The following is a 20551-nucleotide window of genomic DNA, read 5'->3' as shown; positions in this document are numbered from 1 at the left end:
CAAAATATGTAAAATATGGTCTGACTATGGGTTATTGTGTACTTTTCCTATGTACTTTTAATGGACTCTTGTCTGGCACAAGATGCTACATGTGCATCTAAGGTTGTAGGGAAAAATATATACTATTATTTGAGTATGTGATCATAGAATTATAATCTGTATTGTAAACACGTGCACACAAAGAAGCAGAGTGAAATTTGCATTGCAATCTTAACTTTGGCATTCCCAGACTTTCAGGTGCTTAACGGTCAGGTATAACTTTCTTTAAACTTTATTATTATTATTATTATTATTATTATAAGAAAAAAAGACTAGGAGTTTCATTCCTGAAGACTTCTAAACTCTTCTGGCTTGCAACAAATTGTGCGTAATTTCCATTATCTGGAAATAAGTGTCCAGAAACCACATTTGTATTATTCCTATTCCTACACATTGGCATCTTCCCTTTTCATTTTCTAAATTGCATTTCTCTTTCCAAACCCCTAATGCAAGACCGAGAAAAAGCTCAAACCCCCTCCCATCAGGAAATTTGCTTTCAAGAAGAAAATGTGAGGTAGAGTGCTTCACAAATACAACCTTAACAGCTACTGAAACTGCTATTTAGCAATCTACAATAGATTGCTATACTGCATCTATACCCACGAAAAAATATCTATTTTTGAGCATTTTATTATCCACGTAATTATAGACTAATTTTTTTTAAAGTGAACACACTTGTGAAATTAAAACCTTTCTTTTATGTACTCTTCATATTTACATAAAGTCACTATCCTACCTAGTTTGCTGCTTAGAGATGTACCTGCAGTCTTTTCTTGCAGCTAACTCTCTTCTAGAATTACAACTTTATAGCTAGGCAAAAGCAGAATTGTTCCTAGCCCCAGCAACAAGTGACAGCCTATTGCCAAGTCATGCTCCATCACTAGTTGCAGATGGAAACAAGAATTCACTTTGAACTATTGCTGCCTCCTTCTACTATCCCTCCCTGCGCGGAGACCACTCCCGGCTGACCGAAGAGGAGAGAGAGAACATGGGGAACTGGGCCAAAATGTGGCCTTGTGGAAACCCTATCATCACAACTGGTCTTCTATTTTTAAGTTTTCCTTAGAGCCCTCCATTTCTGTCTCCTTTGATTCATTTTTCAAAAACTATGACTATAACCAACACTGGCACAGCCCCTTGCTCACAACTCGTTGGTTTATTTGGGAAGCCGTACCTTCAAATGGACAGTATTTCTGATAGTGTGTAATCAGGTCTGGAGATTAGCTGTAGCCCAATAGTCACTAAAATACAATGCCAAGGAGCTTCTAAAAGGCTTAAATAAGGTAAATCATAACCAAGTAACAGCTCAAATAAACAGCCAGGAAGAGCCACTTAAAACAGTCTGTAAAGCATGCAGCACTATTGACCTGGGCTCACAGATTCACAGTTATAAATCCCAGAGCTGCTTAGTATCCTCACAAATGCAGTTATAAGCCTCCCTGCTGTGCAGTATTCCCTCCCAGTACCCTCACTGATGTTCAGATAAATCCTAACACACTGAAGTCACTTTGTTGTCAGGCAATTATAAACAACGGTCACTCTCCTATGACCTCTGCTAACTCTTAGCTGAAATGCTATTGATTTGAGCAAACTGACTACGGCAATGCTGGATAGGAAACAGTTTCTTTAAAACAGAGAAATAATACATCTATAAATTAAAATTAGTACATTGCTTTTCTAATTTTGTAACTTACCAAGCTTAGTGGCTCCCTCTGGTGGATATTCAGGAAACTGACCCTCAGATGGGACGCTTACTGTACGTCGCAGGCACCGCCCTTTGGTAGATTCTGCCTGCTGCTCCTGTACCCCCTCCACAGGCATCTACAGAAAAAGATACCAACATCTTTAATTTGTCATTATACATTTCTTCTAATACTCAGTCTCAATGAGATTTGTTTAATTTTTCACTGATCTTGTAATAATATTCAGATAGGATGCAGCAGATCCAACCCAACCACAAAAATCTGGAGAGGTTACAATCCAGAAAAGGGGAAGTAAATTTATTATAAAAGAAGTGAGCTACCAGGAAATGCAACTATGCAAAGAGACTTGTGCATAGCACACAGAGCTACATATGTCTGTGCCAAAAAGGCACCAAGCAACAAAAACAAACAGCCTATACAATGACAAGGTAAGTCTTGTACCTGGAAACTGGTTTCCCCATGACTGAGGGACCAAGAGCCATTGGTCTGAAGTGCTACTCATTTCTATACTGTTAAAATCAGGCAGAATTTACTAATCAGATTACAAGGCTTGTTACACCCAAGGCCTCGAGACTCTACAAAAGCATGAAGTAACTGTACTGCCAACAAAGACACACGGTTATCACAATCAACTATAACAGAGGACTGGAATCAAGGTATGTGGAGAGATGGACCACTGTTCTGATCAGTATGGCATACAAAAGGACAGAGGAACTTTTGAATGAAGGTTGTTACTGATGAGAAGGAGATGGAAGATGTCTGAAATATTTTATGAATATTATATATATCTGTGTTTGATTGTTATAGCATTTGCTATACGATTACTAAGGGTTAATGCAGGCTTATTCAGATTTATTTATTGCTAAGGGTTACACATGGGTTAGCATGCACACAGATAAGAGTGTGGAGAAACTTCTGATAGACACCCATTTACCAATAATTAATGGACAACACAGAATCAAGTGCTTGGAACTCTCTCTCTGCCAACCGAATAAATTGGTTTGGCCAAGTTCAGTAGAGGCAGGGAGACACAGAGATTTGGGACTGATGAAAGGTCTGCCCCTGAAGACAGGGAGAGAGACTCAGGGACAGTGGGGAAGTAGACTGAGCCTCAGTTCCCAGACGTGGGGGTATCTGGATAAGCCAAATCTACCTAAGCTTTAGGTCAGGCCAATGCTCTGTTCTGGCCATTGAGACTGAATACTTTGTTTTGAAAAGGTCACAGCTCCTGAAGAGAAAATTGGCAGGGCTCTAACCCAGTCAGGTCTGCTAAGGAAGTCAGTCAGTTCACAGGGTGCTACAGCCCAGGACCCAGTCTGAGAGTCAGGGAGGAAGCGCACAATTATCCCAGAGAGATGAAGGCAAGAGGTCTATCACTTGCAGGGTTGTACTCAGAGATACTGAGAGGCTGAAAGTGCAGCTATCCCTGAATCATGACAATTGGTTCCCCTTGTTGGACTACCCCCCTACGATAGGTAAACTGCTAGCAATGTCCATATTTTCAGTTTCTTATATATTGCCATTATAACCCACTATTTTCAGTTATTTAGATATTTCCTTAAGTTTCACTGACTGGGCTGAAATTTTCTGTGTCTAGTTTCTCCATAAGTTTGAGACAACTTTTGAGCTGTTAGACTATAAGGAGAGCGAACAAAATTGTTCCTCAACAAACAAATTCCTGCAACCCTTTTTTGGGCAGCTCTGCATATGAAATGACTGTAGGTAGAAAACTGATGTTTTCGCAGGGCAATAGTCCTTTGTCAGTGGTTACTAAGCACTCTAGTGAAAACTGGCTAAGATTTGACAGAATTAGAAAAAATGCAAACTTCAGACATGCACAGCAATGTTTTTAAACAATCTCTTTTAAACAATGACTCTAAAGGAGACCTGGCCTCACGGGAAACTGCACTAGCAGTATACCGCCAATCTGGAATTATGCAGTTTTTTTCCCTTTCCAAATTACTTATTCTATAAATATTCTATTAAAAATTACCTATGAGATATTAATTCTGCAGAGATAAGCACTTAAAAGTCAAGAAATGTAACTTATTCTACCTTCTTGTGCATATGGCATTGAAATACAGTCTTTAATTGCATGATCACATAATATTTCACATTACACACAGGATCATGCTCTGTATATGGTTGTAGGAAAAAACTGCATCTTATAAATTTGTAGAGTGAAAAACTCAGCCTCATTCACTGTGCACCTTATACATAAATGTCTTTTATTGTCCCTATCTGGCATAACAGAGTAATAGTAATAGCAAAAGATATTAGTCATTTGTATTAAAGGCATATAAAATATGAATAATATTTTGTATTATTTGAGAAATTTATGTGATCATCTAGTTATAGATTGTACCTTAAGGGCTCATGCAATCTTAGCTCCGGCATTTCCTTACTTTTGAGTACTTAATCATGCAATATTAACATTTCTCTTCACGTATTTTTTTTAATGTAATTTGATACTATGCTTGTCTGTTGCCTCCTTCAAGCATTGCTCATTTTTTCAAAATAAATTTCCCAATTCCCTCATGGATATTCTATTTGAAGCTTTATAGTTTGATGATGGATTTTTACTCAGAGGATTTCATGAATGAGGTCTATTTGAGAGAGTATTAGTAAACTAAGGGGACACTATTATTTTTGGTTTGTGTTACACTCAAACAAGATCAAATACTAGATTTGCAGTTTTCATTTGCAGACACCATTTAGGCATATTTCCTACTGAATGCTTTTTCATTTCTTTTATCAATCTTTATCTCTGCATTTTCTTTTAGATTGCTCTTGCTGAATGCTACATGTAATATCTTCATAGTATCCTGTTCCCTACTCCACTTAACCTCATCCACAAAGCCGCAAGGTGCTGATTAGTGACAACTACCCTTTTAGCAGACATGCATCACCACTCTAGTTCTAATTCTGTAGTCAATACAGTTCCTTTGCTTGTGAGCTTCCCTAAGACAAGATTGCTAATTAGCCCACAAAGTGGATATAGATATAGTCCCTTCTCTCTAAATACAGCTTCTCTACACCTTTGTCTATTCTTCTCGCATCAGAGTCTGCCACCCAGTAAATATTTTTACTTTTACATGATTAACCCTACTAGAACTCAGATCCATCAGTTGAGGCTGGAATGCCTGCATCCATTCTGGTAGCCACGCAAAGGCAGACAATGGGATAATAGGTTTCCCGCTTCTCAGAGGCCGACCTTCCAACAAGGTTTCTAAACTATATTCTTTGTTAGTAAGTTTCTGCAGCAATGCCTAAACTTAGTTTTCAGCTGTGTCATTAGTTCACTGTGTCCTAATTGGGGTTACGACCAGTGGAAGGAGCTATTACTAGAAAAACAAAAAGGGCAGAAAAGTATCTGTGCAGAAATGTATGAGCCAAATTTACCTGGCTCATTGGTTCATGTTTGGTGCCGATACCAGACAGGTGTAATAATATTTAATGAGTGTCTTATCCAGTGAATCTTGTGATTTTTCATAGAGTTTATTCAACACTTATTCAATAGTTTCTTACAGCATTTTACCAGCTCTGCAGCAGGTTGAATATATTATTCAACAAGTACCAGTGAAATCCATCTAATAGGACATTTTTCCCCAGATATTTGAGACCCAACAGTTGCCTAAAACTTGATTAGGGCTCTTTAACTAGTGGCAAGGTTCACAACTCTGATTACCTTCCACACACATGAAATCCTACCTTGGGTATTGTAATTAATACAGGTATCAAATATGCCTTGAAGATCTATGAACAGCTACAGTCGTCTCTCTGCCCTTTAAACTCTCTGCAACAAGAAAGATTGACATTGATCACACGATGGTATATTCAAAATCTTTAGCTTCCTCTTGGGGAGGATGAGAATCAACATGCCCATCTCAACATGTGAGAAATCTTGTCTGGAAGCATCAACTAAATTGAAGTTGAAGTACACTATTTCCAGGAAAGGCAAGCTCAGATGCTTGAGAAGGAGTCTTATCACTATTGTTAGTCCCTCAAACCAGAGACTCCCATAATTTACATGTGAATGAAACTTCTATCTTTCTTGGTCTAGTGACAGAGAATCCCTAGCCAGGAGACAGATAAGAATAACTACCCCTTTTTCCCCCCCTGTGCCAAGTGCTCTACTGTCTCCTATATGTTAGCCAAGGGCTAGAGAGGAGTAGAAAATGTAAGTTCAGACCAGTTAGAAATAGCTTGCTGGATAACCCAAAAAGCTGAATGTTCCAGAGGTCCAACTTCCTGATATCCCAAGCAGCCAAATATATCTTTCACCTGAAATTAGAAACTGTACATTTGTCTGCCTAATGAATCAGATCTGTGTCTCTAAGTGAGCAATCTGTCTTATTCCTCCAATGTAATGTCTCAGCCTATGGTACGCCCTACAAGATGTGAAATGAGATATAATAGATATAATCAGAGGAACTAGAATCATCTAGGAACTATAGGGGACGTTTGCTTGTTCTCTCTAAATTACTGTTGCACTATAGAAGCGATAGGAATTTTAACACACCAGAAGATAAAAGAATACTAAAAGATATAAGCACCTAACCTGGATATAAAACTTTAGAAAAACAGAAGAATTTACTTAAAAATGGGGATATTTGAATTAATAGTCTAGGTAAATTTTAAATACAATTTTGGAAGTCAATCAAATATAAAAAGCCTCCGAAAAGTAAAGAATTGAAGAAATTTCTTGTAGACTGATGCCATCTACTGGATATGAATGGAAGAAGCAGAGAAAATAAGAGCTGAAAGCTGAGTGCCCAGCTGACCACTGCCCAACAGGAAGAGGAGGTTACTTACCTGTAACTGGAGGTTCTTTGAGATTGTGGTCCCTATCTGTGGGACCATCACTCAAAGAAGAACTGCAGTTACATCTACACTGCAAAAATATATGTGTATAAAAAACCGGATGCAGTGAGTCTCAGAGCCCAGGTGAGCTGAGTTGGGCTTGTGCTCCAGGGCTAAAAATAGTAATGTAGGCATTCCTGCTTGGGCTGGAACCTGGACAGGAACGTCTACACAGCTACTTTTAGCCTCCCAGTGTGAGCCTGAGTCCATTAACCTAGGCTCTGAGATTCGCTGCTACAGGTTTTATATATATATTTTGCAGTGTAGATGTAACTGCAGTTCTTCGAGTGATGGTGTGCGTGTGTGTATATATGTGTATAGGCAGCATAGACATACGCTAAGAGCTATGCCCTTCTCCAGTGGACTTGGAAACAATATAAACCTAAGGCCACAGTGTGGACCTCAGAGTCTGCTAAACGCCTGTGACCAAACTGGCCTAAGACAGACAAATGATAAGCAATTGCTTTTGATATTCTTGTCTTTTTCATACCCAATAATTCAAATAGCAGGGATCCCACTCTTAAAAGTGCCTTCAAAACAGTTGCATCTTTACTCCATAGAGAAATACTGGAAATATAAGAAGTGTATTAGAGGTAGAGAATTGATAATTGATGATTATTAGTAAATATAATAAGAAAATCTTAGTGATTTCTATTGTTCCCTGGTATAGCTGCTGGGCCCCCAACACTGGTCTATGTTAATTTCTTATAAGACTGCATGTATATTTTGTGTTCAGTACATGTCTAGAACATTTGTTATGTCCACATTGACTGATTAATTGTATACTTATGATTGATTGTATATGTATGTGGTTCGGGATGCATTAATAAACTGTTGCTTGGTTAAGAATAACCAAGTGTCCTGACCTGAGAAACACTGTCCAAGGTAAATGTAGGCCTGGAAAGAACCAAGTGCTAAAATTAGTCAACTAACACTCCTTGCACTTAGCAAAAAAGGGGTTATCATAGTTAGACTCCACTCAACACTGGGTATAACACTTATAACTGGCAAATCTAGTTTGTTAGATTTCAGCTTTAAAATAGCTAGCATCTTGGCAAATTCATAAAACTGACCCCTAATCATGCTTACACTACTTCTTCAGATTTCCAGAAAGCAGCATCTATCTTGGATTCAAAGAACCCACAGATCTCATCCAGACTTACTAGCCCTTAAGAACGGGGTTTTTTTTTCTCCCCTCCCTTTTTGTTCAGTTTTTAAGATTGTAAAGACTATTTAAAAAAAAAAAAAAAAGCGCCTCTCACAGTTTTGACCAAAAACATAGAGTAACTCCTTGCTTAACATTGTAGTTATGTTCCTGAAAAATGCTACTTTAAGCAAAACGATGTTAAGAGAGTCCAATTTCTCTATAAGAATTAACATAAATGGGGGAAAGAGGGTTAGGTTCCAGGGAAATTTTTTTTGGCAGACAAAAGACTATATTTTATACATACATATACACAATTTAATACTGTACACAGCAATAATGACTGTGAAGCTTAGTTGAGGTGGTGAAGTCAGAGGGTGGAATATTTCCCAGGGAATGCCTTTCTGCTAAATGATTAACTAGCACTTGGCTGAGCCCTTAAGGGTTAACACGTTGTTGTTAATGTAGCCTCACACTCTACAAGGCAGCAGGAACGTAGGGAGCAGACACAGCATGGCAGAGAGAGAGAGAGACTCTGTGTGTGCGCGTATGTGTGAGATGCATTGCCCCTTTAAGAACGCTGACCCTACTCTAAGTACACTGCCTTTTTAAGTAGATCAGCAAGTTCCCTTCGTCCTGAGCCCTGTCGTGTCCCCCCCATTCTCTGTAGAGATGGGGTACAGGAGCGAGGGGGACACACTGACATTAGAACCCCTCTCGCCCCTCTCCCCCTCCCTTTGCACAGCAAGCAGGAGGCTCCCGGGAGCAGTTCCAAGGCAGAGGGCAGGAGCAGGACATGGCAGTGCGGGGAGAGACAGCTGAACTGCCTGGCAATTTATAGTCTGCTGGGCGGCTGCTGCACAGGGAACTTAGGGGAGCTGATAGGGGGGCTGCTGGTCCATCCTGGTTCCAAGCCCCCACCAGCTAGCTCCAATAGGCTGCTCTTTCTGCAAGCAGTGGACAAAGCAGGTGACTGCCAAACAATGGAGCACTGCATAACTTCAAACAAGCATGTTCTCTAATTGATCAGCAACATAACAACGTTAACCGGGACGACGTTAAGTGAGGAGTTACTGTACATAAAGAAGGAACTAAATGAAATATCACAGTTCAAACCAAAATGAACCACACTTATTTTAGGTTTTCCCCCCACAAAAGTCATTTAAAAAGCAACACATTGATACAAAGGGATAGCGGTTCAAGAACGCCAACCTCTTTCATTCTCTACTTGTTACGTAATGTTTACTCATAATGTTATGAGTCCACAAACCCATATTTACACAGCCCTTTATAGAAATACAGGCAATGCTGTCCCTGCCCTGAAGAGATTATAATCTAAACTAGACGAAAGCAAGGAATTATGAAAAGCAAAGAAGAAAGGGCAAGGGAAGAAATAATTCTGACAAATAAGAGTATGAAGATGAAATTCCAGGATTTATTTTTAAGTTGTGAATAAGGTAGCGCTAAAGAGGATGAGATAGCATTGGTGAGAAGGTCAACAGTTGAAAGTTAGCAGAAAATGACAGGCACTTGCATACTAACTGTAGATTGGTTTCAGAGTAACAGCCGTGTTAGTCTGTATTCGTAAAAAGAAAAGGAGTACTTGTGGCACCTTAGAGACTAACCAGTTTATTTGAGCATGAGCTTTCGTGAGCTACAGCTCACTTCATCGGATGCATAGCATATCGTGGAAACTGCAGAAGACCGGTCTTCTGCAGTTTCCACGATATGCTATGCATCCGATGAAGTGAGCTGTAGCTCACGAAAGCTCATGCTCAAATAAACTGGTTAGTCTCTATGGTGCCACAAGTACTCCTTTTTTTTTTTAACTGTAGATTAACTCTCTTGGGACTAGCACATGTACTCTTAGTCAGGACCATTTGGAAAGCATTGTCTGCCAGGGCCCCAGATATGCTTCTTTGCTAAACTGAACCTTTAAGTGGAAGGTTTTACAAAAGCAAAGACCTTGACTCCAACCCATCTCCTTTTCATTTAGTGTTTTTCTAAATTGGGTGCCCTACACCAGCGGTTTTCAAACTTCATTGCACCACAACCGCCTTCTGACAACAAAAATAATTACATGACCCCAGGAGGGGGGACCGAAGCCTAAGCTTGCCTGAGCCCTGCTGCTCTGGGCGGAGGGGGGGCAAAGTCAAAGCCCAAGCCCTGCTACCCCGGGCGAGGGGCCAAAGCCCCAAGGGCTTCAGTCCCAGGCAGGGGACTGTAACCCGAATCCCACTGCCCAGGGCTGAAGCCCACAGGTTTCAGCTTTGGCCCTGGGGCTCGGGCTTCAGCAAGTCTAAGCCAGCTCTGGGGACCCCATTTAAACGGTGTCATGACCCACTCTGGGGTCTGGACACACAGTTTGAGAACCACTGCCCTACACTATAAGAGGTTTATTGGTAAAACTATATCATCAAATTCTGCTCCTGTAGATGCAGCTTATATTATCAAAAAAGTTCTTTTGCCAGTATAATTTATACTAGTTTGGCAAGCACAATAAGCTATACTGCGAAAGCAATTTATGTTGGTATAACTGCATCTACACTAGGGCTTTCGTAGGTATTGAATGTCTTTACAAAAAAAAAAAAAGTCATACTCCTAACCAACATTGCTACACCAGCCAAAATTGCTCGAGTAGATTTGGCCTAAGTCTGTTTTAAAACAGTACCGGGTTCAGTAAAATTATTCTTGTTTGAAACTGTGTTTTCAGTCTAGACAAACTCAAACAGAATCTTAAAGACTCTGAAGAAGAAAGGAAGGTAAGTGGCAGGGGAATCATGGATCCATACTGTCATTTTAAACTAGTGTTATTTACTAAGTAACCTTTCTTTCTCCTTGAAGTATTGCCAGTACTGATTCCCACTCTTGGGAAATTAACTAGCATTAGTCACCCTAAGAGGAGGCAGGTTGAAGGAGAACTAGTTTAATACTCCACAACTGCCCTCAGGCACCAGATCTAGCTGTCAATTCACAGAAGTAATGCTGCGTGAATGTGTGAAATGATCTCCAGGCAGCAACCTTGCATATCTCAGTGTTGGAGACGTCTTAGACATGCTGTGTCAGCTGCTTTAGACTGGGTCAAATGTACTCCAAGGGTAGGTGGCATGGAAACATCTGCAAGGGTAGAACCAAAGCCCCATGACCTATGCAGCAGATTAAGCCTTGTTTCAACAGTATTCCTCCTGCTTCCCTCAATACCCTGACCAAATCTATTCCACATTTACTGAGCATTTCAGCAGAGGATTGAAGAGAATCCTGAAATGCTGCCACTTCAGTGCCCATTATGGGATTTAGGTTCTAAGTTGCAAGACTCCACTATCTTGAGTATTGTCTAACCCTGAACTGGCCTTCCTGGAGCTGCTGTTTTAATGTTAGACCCTGCAGCAGACTGCCCCCTGGGATACAAATAGGTATCCATGAACATTCCCAAAGCTTTTCTTACCAGTTAAGAAGTTTGACTTGCAAGTTCCAGGATTCAAACAAGGGCAGGTTGAGAGCTCAGAGATATCCTTACAACTGAACTACACGATAGAACTATATTCTGTGGTGCAAATCCTAAGACCAAAGCCTATATCTGGGGCTTTCAGCCAGACACAACAATAAAGGCATTGCGGGTAAAATTTTCAGAAGTACCTAAGTGACATAGGAGCCCAAATCACATTTTCAAAAGTGACTTAGGAACTCAGGAACCTAAGTCTCAATAAAAGTCAAAGGTACGCAAGGTCCCTAAGCAGAGATTGGCAGGAACTGGTTTTCTTGTCCTGTGAGACTTTTCAAGATATCCAAAAATTTCCCAAATCAAGACAAAAATTATATCGTTTTATTTGTACAATTTGTACAAAAATTTACCTTTTAAATTTAAATTACCTAAAAAGTCAAACCAAAAAGTGATTTCAAAACAAAAAAAACTTTTGCTTTTATTTAGAAAGTATCAAAATGGGACATTTCAACAATTTTGAAACTTTGTTTCAAATCAGGAGATTAGCCATTCATTCTTGAAGTTTGTTTTGACAAATCAGCATTTTCTGTCAAAAAAAAAAATTTTTTTTGATGGAAAGTTCTCATCTCTACTCCCAAGTCTCTTTTGAAAACTGAACTTAGGTGCTTTTGAAAATTTTGTTTTGTGCCTTTAAAGAAGAAATTAATGTGACAAGTGTTGCTCCCTGTAGCTTTTGTTGGGAGCATTGCTACTGCTATATGCGCAGGGGGGTGGTGTGGGGGGGGGGGGGAGAGTAGGAAAAATGAATTGCTCCCTCTGCTGCTACTTGGGCCTGGGCTATACTCGGGGGGGGGGGGGGGGGGGGGGTTCGAACTAAGATACGCAACTTCCGCTACGCTATTCGCATAGCTGAAGTCGAAGTATCTTAGTTCGAGTTACCTGGCCGTCCTCACGGTGGTGAGTCGACCGCGACGGCTCCCCTGTCAACTCCGCTTACTCCTCCTGCCGAGGTGGAGTACAGGCATCGATTCGGGGATCGATTTATCACACCTAAACGAGACGCGATAAATCGATCCCCGATAGATCGATCACTACCCGCCGAGGCGGCGGGTAGTGAAGATGTACCCTCGAAGTAGGAGGGCCTAGCAGGAAGCAGATTTGGACATAGGGTGAAGGAGGCAGGAAGAAAGATGTGGCAGCTCAATATCAGAGACGATGCATGGGGCAGCACGCAGGTCACATGCCTCCCCAGATTTCTCCCTTCCATTTCCAGCCAGGCATCCACCAGCACAGTGGGACTCGCAGGGCAGAGCTATTGCAGTGTAGGTGGCTCAGCAGGAGTAGCTGAGTCCCCCCAGGGCTCTCCATGGAGAGACCATCCAGCTGGGCAGCAGACTGGAGCCGGTAAGGGCCACTGGAGCAGGTGGTGGCAGCAGGCAGGGCAGGGCTGTTGCCAGTGCCCAGCAGAGGGGAGTTGGGCTGCGGGGGAACCAGCAGATCCATCCCCACCTTCCCTGAACCAGTGGCAGGTGCTGGGCTGTGCAGGGGCTTCAGCAGCCATGGAGCCTGTCCAGAGGTGGCTCAGCAGGGGAGGATGCCCCCTGGAGGAGGAACAGCACCATGCATGGCTGCTGCCTTGGGCACAAAGGCACTTGCATACTAACTGTAGATTAACTCTAGGGGATGGAGCAGCCCCAGGCTTCTGGGGGCCAGGGACTGGGCCGAGCAGGGTGGCGGAGGGGCAAAGATGACTCTAAGCCCCTGCCTGGGGGGCCACTGCAGAGCCTGTGAGTTTGGGACAGGAATGGGCTGGAAATCACTCCCACCCCACACCAGCACTTATCTGAGGGACAGAGAGGCTCCCCCCATGCCAGCGCTGTGCAGGACTCCAGGTGGCTTTGGCACACACAGGGCTTGGCTCTCCTGGGTAGTATCCTGTGCAGGAGGGTCTTGGACTTTTCCAGGGCACCAGACCAGAGGCAGCAGGGGAGCAAGGAGCCCACCAGCCTGGCTACAGGTATGCAGAGCGCTCCCGCCAGGGCCGATTCTCTGCATAGCGCTGGGAGCCGGACGTGCCCCGCCGGAGGGTGTTAAGGAGGAGCAGCGGGCCTCTGGGGCTAAGGGGCAAAGTGGGAGGAAACCAAGAGATGGGGAACATGCAAAGGGACAATGGGGTGGGCAGCAGAGGCGACATACAGGGCAGTCAGGTGCCGCCCATAACCTTAAATTGTGTCCCCCCCAAACAGTTACAACTTGCCTCTGGTCATTATCCCCCTTTGTCCTTGAAAAAGGCAGACAAAGAACCTGGAATCTGAGGGAAGAAGCTTCAGAAAGAATCTTGTGAAATGTAAAATGCTCTTCATCCTTGCCCAGTCTACTTGTAAACCAAAACTAAACAGATTTTACCACAGAGGTGGGCAAACTACGGCCCGTGGACCACAACCATCCTGCGGGACCATCCTGCCCGGCCCCTGAGCTCCTGGCCTGGGAAGCTAGCCCAGGCCCCTCCCCTGCTCTTCCCCCTCTCCCACAGCCTCAGCCCACTGCACCACCGGTGCAATGCTCTAGGCAGCAGGGCGGCGAGCTCTTGCCAGGCAGTGGAGCCGCAGAGCCCGGCCTGACCTGGTGCTGTGTGGTGGCGTGGCTGGCTCCAGCCAGGCGTCACAGCTGCTCTGGGCGGCGCAGCTGTAGTGCCTTCAGCCACCGGTGCTCCAGGCAATGCAGTAAGGGGGCAGGGAGGGTTGGATAAAGGGCAGGGGAGTTCGAGGGGGTGGGGATGCGGATAGGGGGCAGGGTGGTCAAAGGGCGGGGAACAGGGGGGTTGAATGGGGGCAGCGGTGGGCAGTCAGGGGCAGGGGTTCTGGAGGGCAGTCAGGGAGAAGGGGTGGTTGGATGGGGCAGGGGTCCCCAGGGGGAGAGGGGGCAGTCAGGAATGAGAGGAGGGGTTGGATGGGGCGGCGGGGAGTGGTCAGGGGACAGGGAGGGGTAGATGGGGCGGCGGGGGGGCCCATCAGGGAACAGGGGGGGTTGGATAGGGCAGGATTCCTGGGGGGGCGGCGGTGGGCCATGCCTGGCTGTTTGGGGAGGCATAGCCTCCCCTAACCGGTCCTCCATACAATTTCGGAAACCCGATGTGGCCCTGAGGCCAAAAAGTTTGCCCACCCCTGTTCTTCCAAGACAGCAGCCAAATTACAGACAGCGAACCTCAGAAGAACTGCAACCCTGCTGGAGTGACAGCCACTTACTTGTCACATGATCCCATGTTTGTGTCCTCCCTCATGGGAGTCCTGTGTGATTATCCATCTGCAATCACTCCTCAGAAGCACTAAACTATTCCATTACCCCTTAAATTAAACTCTGCTTCTTTGGCCTTTATGAGAATAGCCGTATACTATGGTATCTTATAAGCATGCTCTCACAGCTCTTACGTTACACAAAAGTTTTACTGAGATGATGGAAAGATCCACATTCTCCCCAAACATCAGAGTGGAAATCAGATCTAGTATATGTTTCCATTGTGGAAAAAAACCTTAACTTTTAAGACCTGTTCTACTGGTCTTGAAAGATGCTGCAAGGCATTATCACACCATAAAAGTGCCTCTGAAATCTTACAGTATGTCCACTTCTCACAGGCTAGTGACTCCTCACTTCATGGAGGACCCCTTGGGCTTGTGTCCCCTCCCCCTTAGGCTTATTCTCTTTCTACTTGCTTTCTGAGTTTCGATCTCTTCGTTTCCTTAGTGGTGGCTCCTATTCTTCCTTGTCAATTTTAATTCCATAAAAGTTGACAAAGTGCTAAGTTTTTATTGTTAGCCTACACTCCACCAAGGTGATGCGGTCATAATTTATTTTTGTCTAAGTAACTGCAGATACATTGGACCCAACTGCAATGTGAAATACATGCACACAGTGAATTCTTGGCATAGTCTCTGTTCAGTCAAATCAATGTGTGTACTTGTGTAGTGTTTCTGGAAAAATATAATACTTGTAAGCAATTTTTCCAATGTCTTATTACATGTTTCTATTCATTTCCCCAAGCATACTGAAATAGGTCTACACATTTCATTCAGAACACTCCCTGTGTTGAAATGGAGCACAAGTTAGTCCAGTGCGACAGGTGAAACAGTTAAGATTTATTTTACTTTCCTAATTGTATTCTGCATGCCCTGGTTTCCTCTCTTCTGGATATAAAACGTTACGTTCAGTGAAGGGTACTAGTATGCGCCTTTCCAATTTAACCCAAACTAAAGTCTCTTACTTTAGTGCAGAGGTGGGGCAAACTACAGCCCGTGGGCCACATCTGGCCATATCTGGCCCACAGGACCCTCCTGCCCGACCCCTGAGCTCCTGGTCCTTCCCCTGCTGTTCCCCATCCCCCACAGCCTCAGCTCACTGTGCTGCCGACGCAATGCTCTGGGCGGTGGGGCTGTGAGCTCCTGGGGCAGCACAACTGCAGAGCCTGGCCTGACCCGGTGCTCTGTGCTGCGCGGTGGTGTGGCTGGCTCCAGCCGGGTGGCGTGGCTGTAACACCGCCAGCCACTGGTGCTCCAGGCAGTGCGGTAAGGGGGCAGGGAGCAGGGGGGAGGTGTGTGTGTTTGGGATAGAGGGCAGGGGCGTTCGGGGGGATGGTCAGGGGGTGGGGAACAGCGGGGTTGAATGGGGGCAGCAGTCCTGGGGGGGGCAGTCAGGAAGGAGAGGAGGGGTAGGATGGGGCGGCAGGGAGCAGTCAGGGGCAGGGGTTCCGGGGGCAGTCAAGGGACAGGGAGAAGGGATGGTTGGATGGGGCAGGGGTCCCGAAAGGGCAGTCAGGGGCAGGGGTTCCAGGAGCGGTCAGGGAGAATGGGTGGTTGGATGGGGCAGGGGTCCTGGAAGGGGCAGTCAGGAATGAGAGGAGAGGTTGGATGGGGTTAGGGGGCAATCAGGGGTGGGGGTTCTGGGGGCAGTCACGGGACAGGGATCGGGGGGTTTGGATGGGGCAGGAGTCTGGGGGGAGCATCAGGGGGTGAGAAGCAGGGTGTGATAGGGGGCGGGGGCCAGGCCATGCCTGGCTGTTTGGGGAGGCACAGCCTCCCCTAACTGGCCCTCCATACTTTCCGAAACTCGATGTGGCCCTCAGTCTAAAAAGTTTGCCCGCCCCTGCTTTAGTGGATCAAAATCCAAGTAGATTAACAGGAAAAAAAAATAGATGCTGAAAATGTTCACCACCATTCATCTTTGCTACCGTAACCTCTCTCTCTCTCTCCCTCTCTCCCTCCCTCCCCAACTTCCCACTGCTTACTTGCCTCATCCCCTCTGACCTAGGCAAAAAGATGCCTCCCAGATCATCTTCCTCACATGCTGCTCTGACCATGTTTTCCCACTTCATCATTCCCTTCACTAGCCTCCACTTTCCTTCTATATCAAGTTCAAGCTACTCACCTATACTTTCAGGGCTCTACACAGTTCTGGTCCCACTTACAGTGTTTTCTCTAATCTCCTCCTCCATCCCACATGCTCCACCCAAACTTGTCTCCCAACTTCTCCTTTTTCATTTTAGTTCACTCCCATCTCTAGACCTTTTACTTTGGCAGAAATAACCTGCCAATTAAAATTCACCAAGTGGATTCCTCTCTTTCCTTCCTCTATAAACACAACCGAGATTAACCTATTGCAAAAAGCATTCAAAATATAAAACCACCTTCTGCTTATGCTGTTTTGTATTAGTCTCTTTTATCAGCTCTTTGTTTCTTCACCTTAAGATTGCACAAGAGAATTTCTTGTAAAACTACTTGTACTTTTATAAATGCAGAGAAACGCGCCCTCATGTATAGATTCAGAGGCTAGATTAAAATGGCTTTCTATTTTGAAAACACTTAAATCCCAAATAGTCTGTAGTCTAAACTAGTAAAATACCTCACAGACAGGCAGTAGGACTTTCCCTTCTCCATTCAGAGTAGTTAAAATTACTTTAAAAAAAAATCAGAATTGTAAATCTGAGTCTGCAGACTATAGCTTCTAAAACAAATCAGCTGCTCAGTGTATGCAGTCACACCTGTACCACAGGCAGTGTCTACTTGGCTCAATTTGGATGAAGCGATGAGTAATTTCTCAAGGCGATACTCCTGGCAGGCTCCTCCAAGAGCACACTGTGAAGGTTAACTCTCCTGCTGGATTCCCTTGTTTGTAACTGGTATATTTAATATCCCTGTTCTGTATGCTGTGACAAAGCTCTGTCCTTGTCTCCCACTCAGGCCAATCCCTTCCTTCTGGGGTCCCCACTGGTTTTCGGCCCCCTCCTTCTTCCACCTAGAACTCCCCGGGGGTTTGGCTGCCCAACCTTCCAGGGTTGGGTTCGGGGGCTTGCTTCAAAAGGGGCCTTCCTTGGGTAGTGGGGTCAGTTCCCTGGCTGTCATCTGTCTTTCTACCAGCGTGATCATCTCGTCGTACGTGGATGGATCATTCTGGCGTACCCATTTTTGGAGATCTGGCAGCAGTCCCCGCATGTAATGGTCTATGACCAGGGTCTCCAAAATCTCCTCCGGCCTGCACACCTCGGGCTGTAACCACTTCCGCGCGAGGTGTATGAGGTTAAATAGCTGGGACTTGGGGGTTTGTTCTCCTGGTATTTCCTCTCATGGAACCTCTGGGCCCTTACCGCTGCCGTTACCCCTGATCACGCTAGGAACTCTGCCTTCCGAGAGGTATAGTTAGTGGCATCTGTGGCAGGCAAGTTAAAGTAGGCCTTCTGGGCCTCTCCACACAAAAAAGGGGCGAGAATGTTGGCCCACTGCTCCTGGGGCCACGCCTCACGCTGAGCAGTCCTTTCAAATGAGAGGAGATCTGCCTCTACGTCATCTCTTGACGTCATCTTTGGCAGACAAGCACTGGCCCTCAGGGTTCGCGTCCCGTCGGACCCCCAGGCCTGGGTGGTGAGGATCTTCAGCTGGTCCACCACCTCTCTCAAGAGGGCACGATCTTGGGTCGCCTGGCTCATCAATAATTGGATTGGTTTCCTGCTGTAGCTGCATAGATTCCTGTTGTGCCCTTGCCTGAACCCAGGTGGCCTCCTGCTGGGCTGCCGTGGCTTGTACCAGAGCTCTTACCACCTCCTCCATGGTGGTACAAAGCAAACAAACAAACCAAAACAAACAAAATCCAAAACCCCAGTGCACTTTTTTTTTTTTAAGACCTCTTTCTTCCGCCACGCTGTGAACGAAGTCCCACTCCCGATACCAGTTGTGACAAAGCTCTGTTCTTGCCCCTGTGGGTCCCACGTTTCCTGGCGGATTTTGCTAGCCTCAGAGGCTCACTGCAACCCTCCACGTAACCCTTCTCTCTCTAGAGACAAGGGTCACAGTCTACTGAGCCATTTTCATCATAAGCCAGCGAGGGAGGTGAGGAGAAGCTATCCTTCCTTGCACAGTCTCTGTTGTCTCCCAGTCTCAGTGATTAATCAGGGGGCAAATGGGGGGAGCCCGGGCCCTCCCTCTATTCCGGGCTCCAGCCCAGGGACCCTAATAGTATCAGCTATGGTAGCTGACCTTTTAGAAACATGACCTGTACAATTCCCTGGGCTGATTCCCCCACAGCAGCCCTCACTTCCTCAAGCTCCACTTCACCCTTTACCTCAGGGCATCCTTCCTTGTGCCTGAAATGGTATGTACTACTCAGTCTCTCCAACAGCGCAACTTCCTCCCACAGCTCCTGACATGTGCACCCACCTAACTGGGAGGCTTTTAACTAGTTTCAGCCAGCCCCTGATTGGCTTCAAGTGTCTTAATTGACCTGGAGCAGCTGCCATTTCACTTATCCTGGTACCAGGGATTTGTTTAGCCTGGAGCTCATATGTCTATCCCCCACTACTTTTCTATAGCCATCTGGCCTTGCCCCGTCACAATGCCCACATATAGAATCTTCAATTTCTGACACACAACCAGCAGAACAGGAAAGCATTTAAATATCACTTATAACTTAATACACTAGTGATACTATGGACTAATATAACCCTCCCACATGATTTTGTTCCTAGCCAAGAGATTCATCTTACCCATATCCTTGCAAAATCTTCCTACAAACTGACCTTTGTAACTGAAAAAAACCCAATTAATATGTGATTAGTGTTCAAAAACAGCCTTCAGATAGTTATCTGTGATTTAACCTAGTGTGTTCCAGTTTACATTTTATGAGGTATGTTTCTCTTATGCTGAGTGTAACTGGGATTAGTACACTGATAGTATTAGTTCCTTCATGCCCATGATTTTCTTTAGTGTCTTAAAGTGTTGTTATAAATCCACATACCATTCACACCCATGTGACAAACTGCAGAACCGTGTAGTAAATGAATTTTTTCACATGCATCAACAGTTTTTCCATGTATCTTTGACCACCACTCTGGCTACATCTCCTAAGAGACTACTTCCAATATTCTAGACCCCGGAACAATTTACACTAATCAAAGCCCAAGATGGACAATATCCAGGGCTGCATCAGTGATAGGTTTTCAGGCCTGATATTTTGAGACTGTGCACAGACGGATATGCAAGTTTTAAAGCAGTGGAACATGGAAATTCCTATCTCACTGCCAGATCTATGGAATCCTGGGCCTTAAAACCATTTTAGGCCACTTTTTAAGAGGTTCCTATAGCTCCTTCTGAGAACTGTATGGTTGGTTTCATGCATTTGCCAGTGACACCTATCCTTTGCCCAGTTTACCAAGAGAAAAGGGCAAACAATCTCAGCTTCCCTCTCCGCCCAGCTGACTATAACAAAAACGACAACATAGTATGAAGTTTGCAGACAGCATCTTCTCTTCTCATTACATTAACAGAGACAATACCCTATCTCCTACCACCACTAATACTATTTTAGCTTCCCCTGAGCTATACACTCAACTGCAGCCATGACCCCCTTAATCAGAGCGGAAGAGAAACGCTCTCTGGCGTTTGACAAATACATTCAGAGGAAGAAATCCCTTCGGCATCGGCAGTGTGTCTCACCTCCTTCTCCCTGTTGAGCAGCACCAGCTGACTGTCCGTCAGGATGCAATATTTTCTCTCCCATGTTGTAGTTTCAGTGTAGGGAGACTGGCCACAGGACAGTCTGTGAGTAGGTGGCCCTTTCACATCTGTGAAAGAATAAAATGGAATCATTAGAGAGCTTAATTAGCCATCTTCTCCTGCTTTTGAGTCTCTGTAGATAGAAACAGTGTACAACTGCAAAGTGTATTTAAAGAGAGTGCATGTTTCAGTATATTAAACAGTCCACTCTCCTACAAGTCAGCTGTGTGGAACTTTATATAGGTCACAGTACAATATTAACACATTTATTTTTATTTACAATAGATCTGTAACAAATCAAAAGCACCTGAGGAACCTCTAAGTG

General features: G+C 44.6%; 1 protein-coding gene across 8 annotated transcripts in view; it reads right to left on the bottom strand.

Moving 5' to 3' along the window:
* RASAL2 (RAS protein activator like 2) overlaps positions 1–20551 on the bottom strand; it is a 275645-nt gene that overhangs the window by 126607 nt on the left and 128487 nt on the right. For all 8 annotated transcript variants that reach the window (XM_043552867.1, XM_043552868.1, XM_043552869.1 and 5 more), the window contains exons 2-3: positions 20167–20294; positions 1734–1860 (exon numbers count right to left, since the gene is read on the bottom strand). In XM_043552867.1, the coding sequence (XP_043408802.1) occupies positions 1734–1860; positions 20167–20294 (255 nt within the window). The remainder of the gene's footprint in view (positions 1–1733; positions 1861–20166; positions 20295–20551) is intronic.

Source organism: Chelonia mydas, chromosome 8 (assembly GCF_015237465.2).
Source record: "Chelonia mydas isolate rCheMyd1 chromosome 8, rCheMyd1.pri.v2, whole genome shotgun sequence".
NCBI lineage: Eukaryota > Metazoa > Chordata > Testudines > Cheloniidae > Chelonia > Chelonia mydas.
The sequence above is the reverse complement of the archived record's forward strand: the minus strand, read 5'-3'. Positions and strand labels throughout refer to the sequence as shown.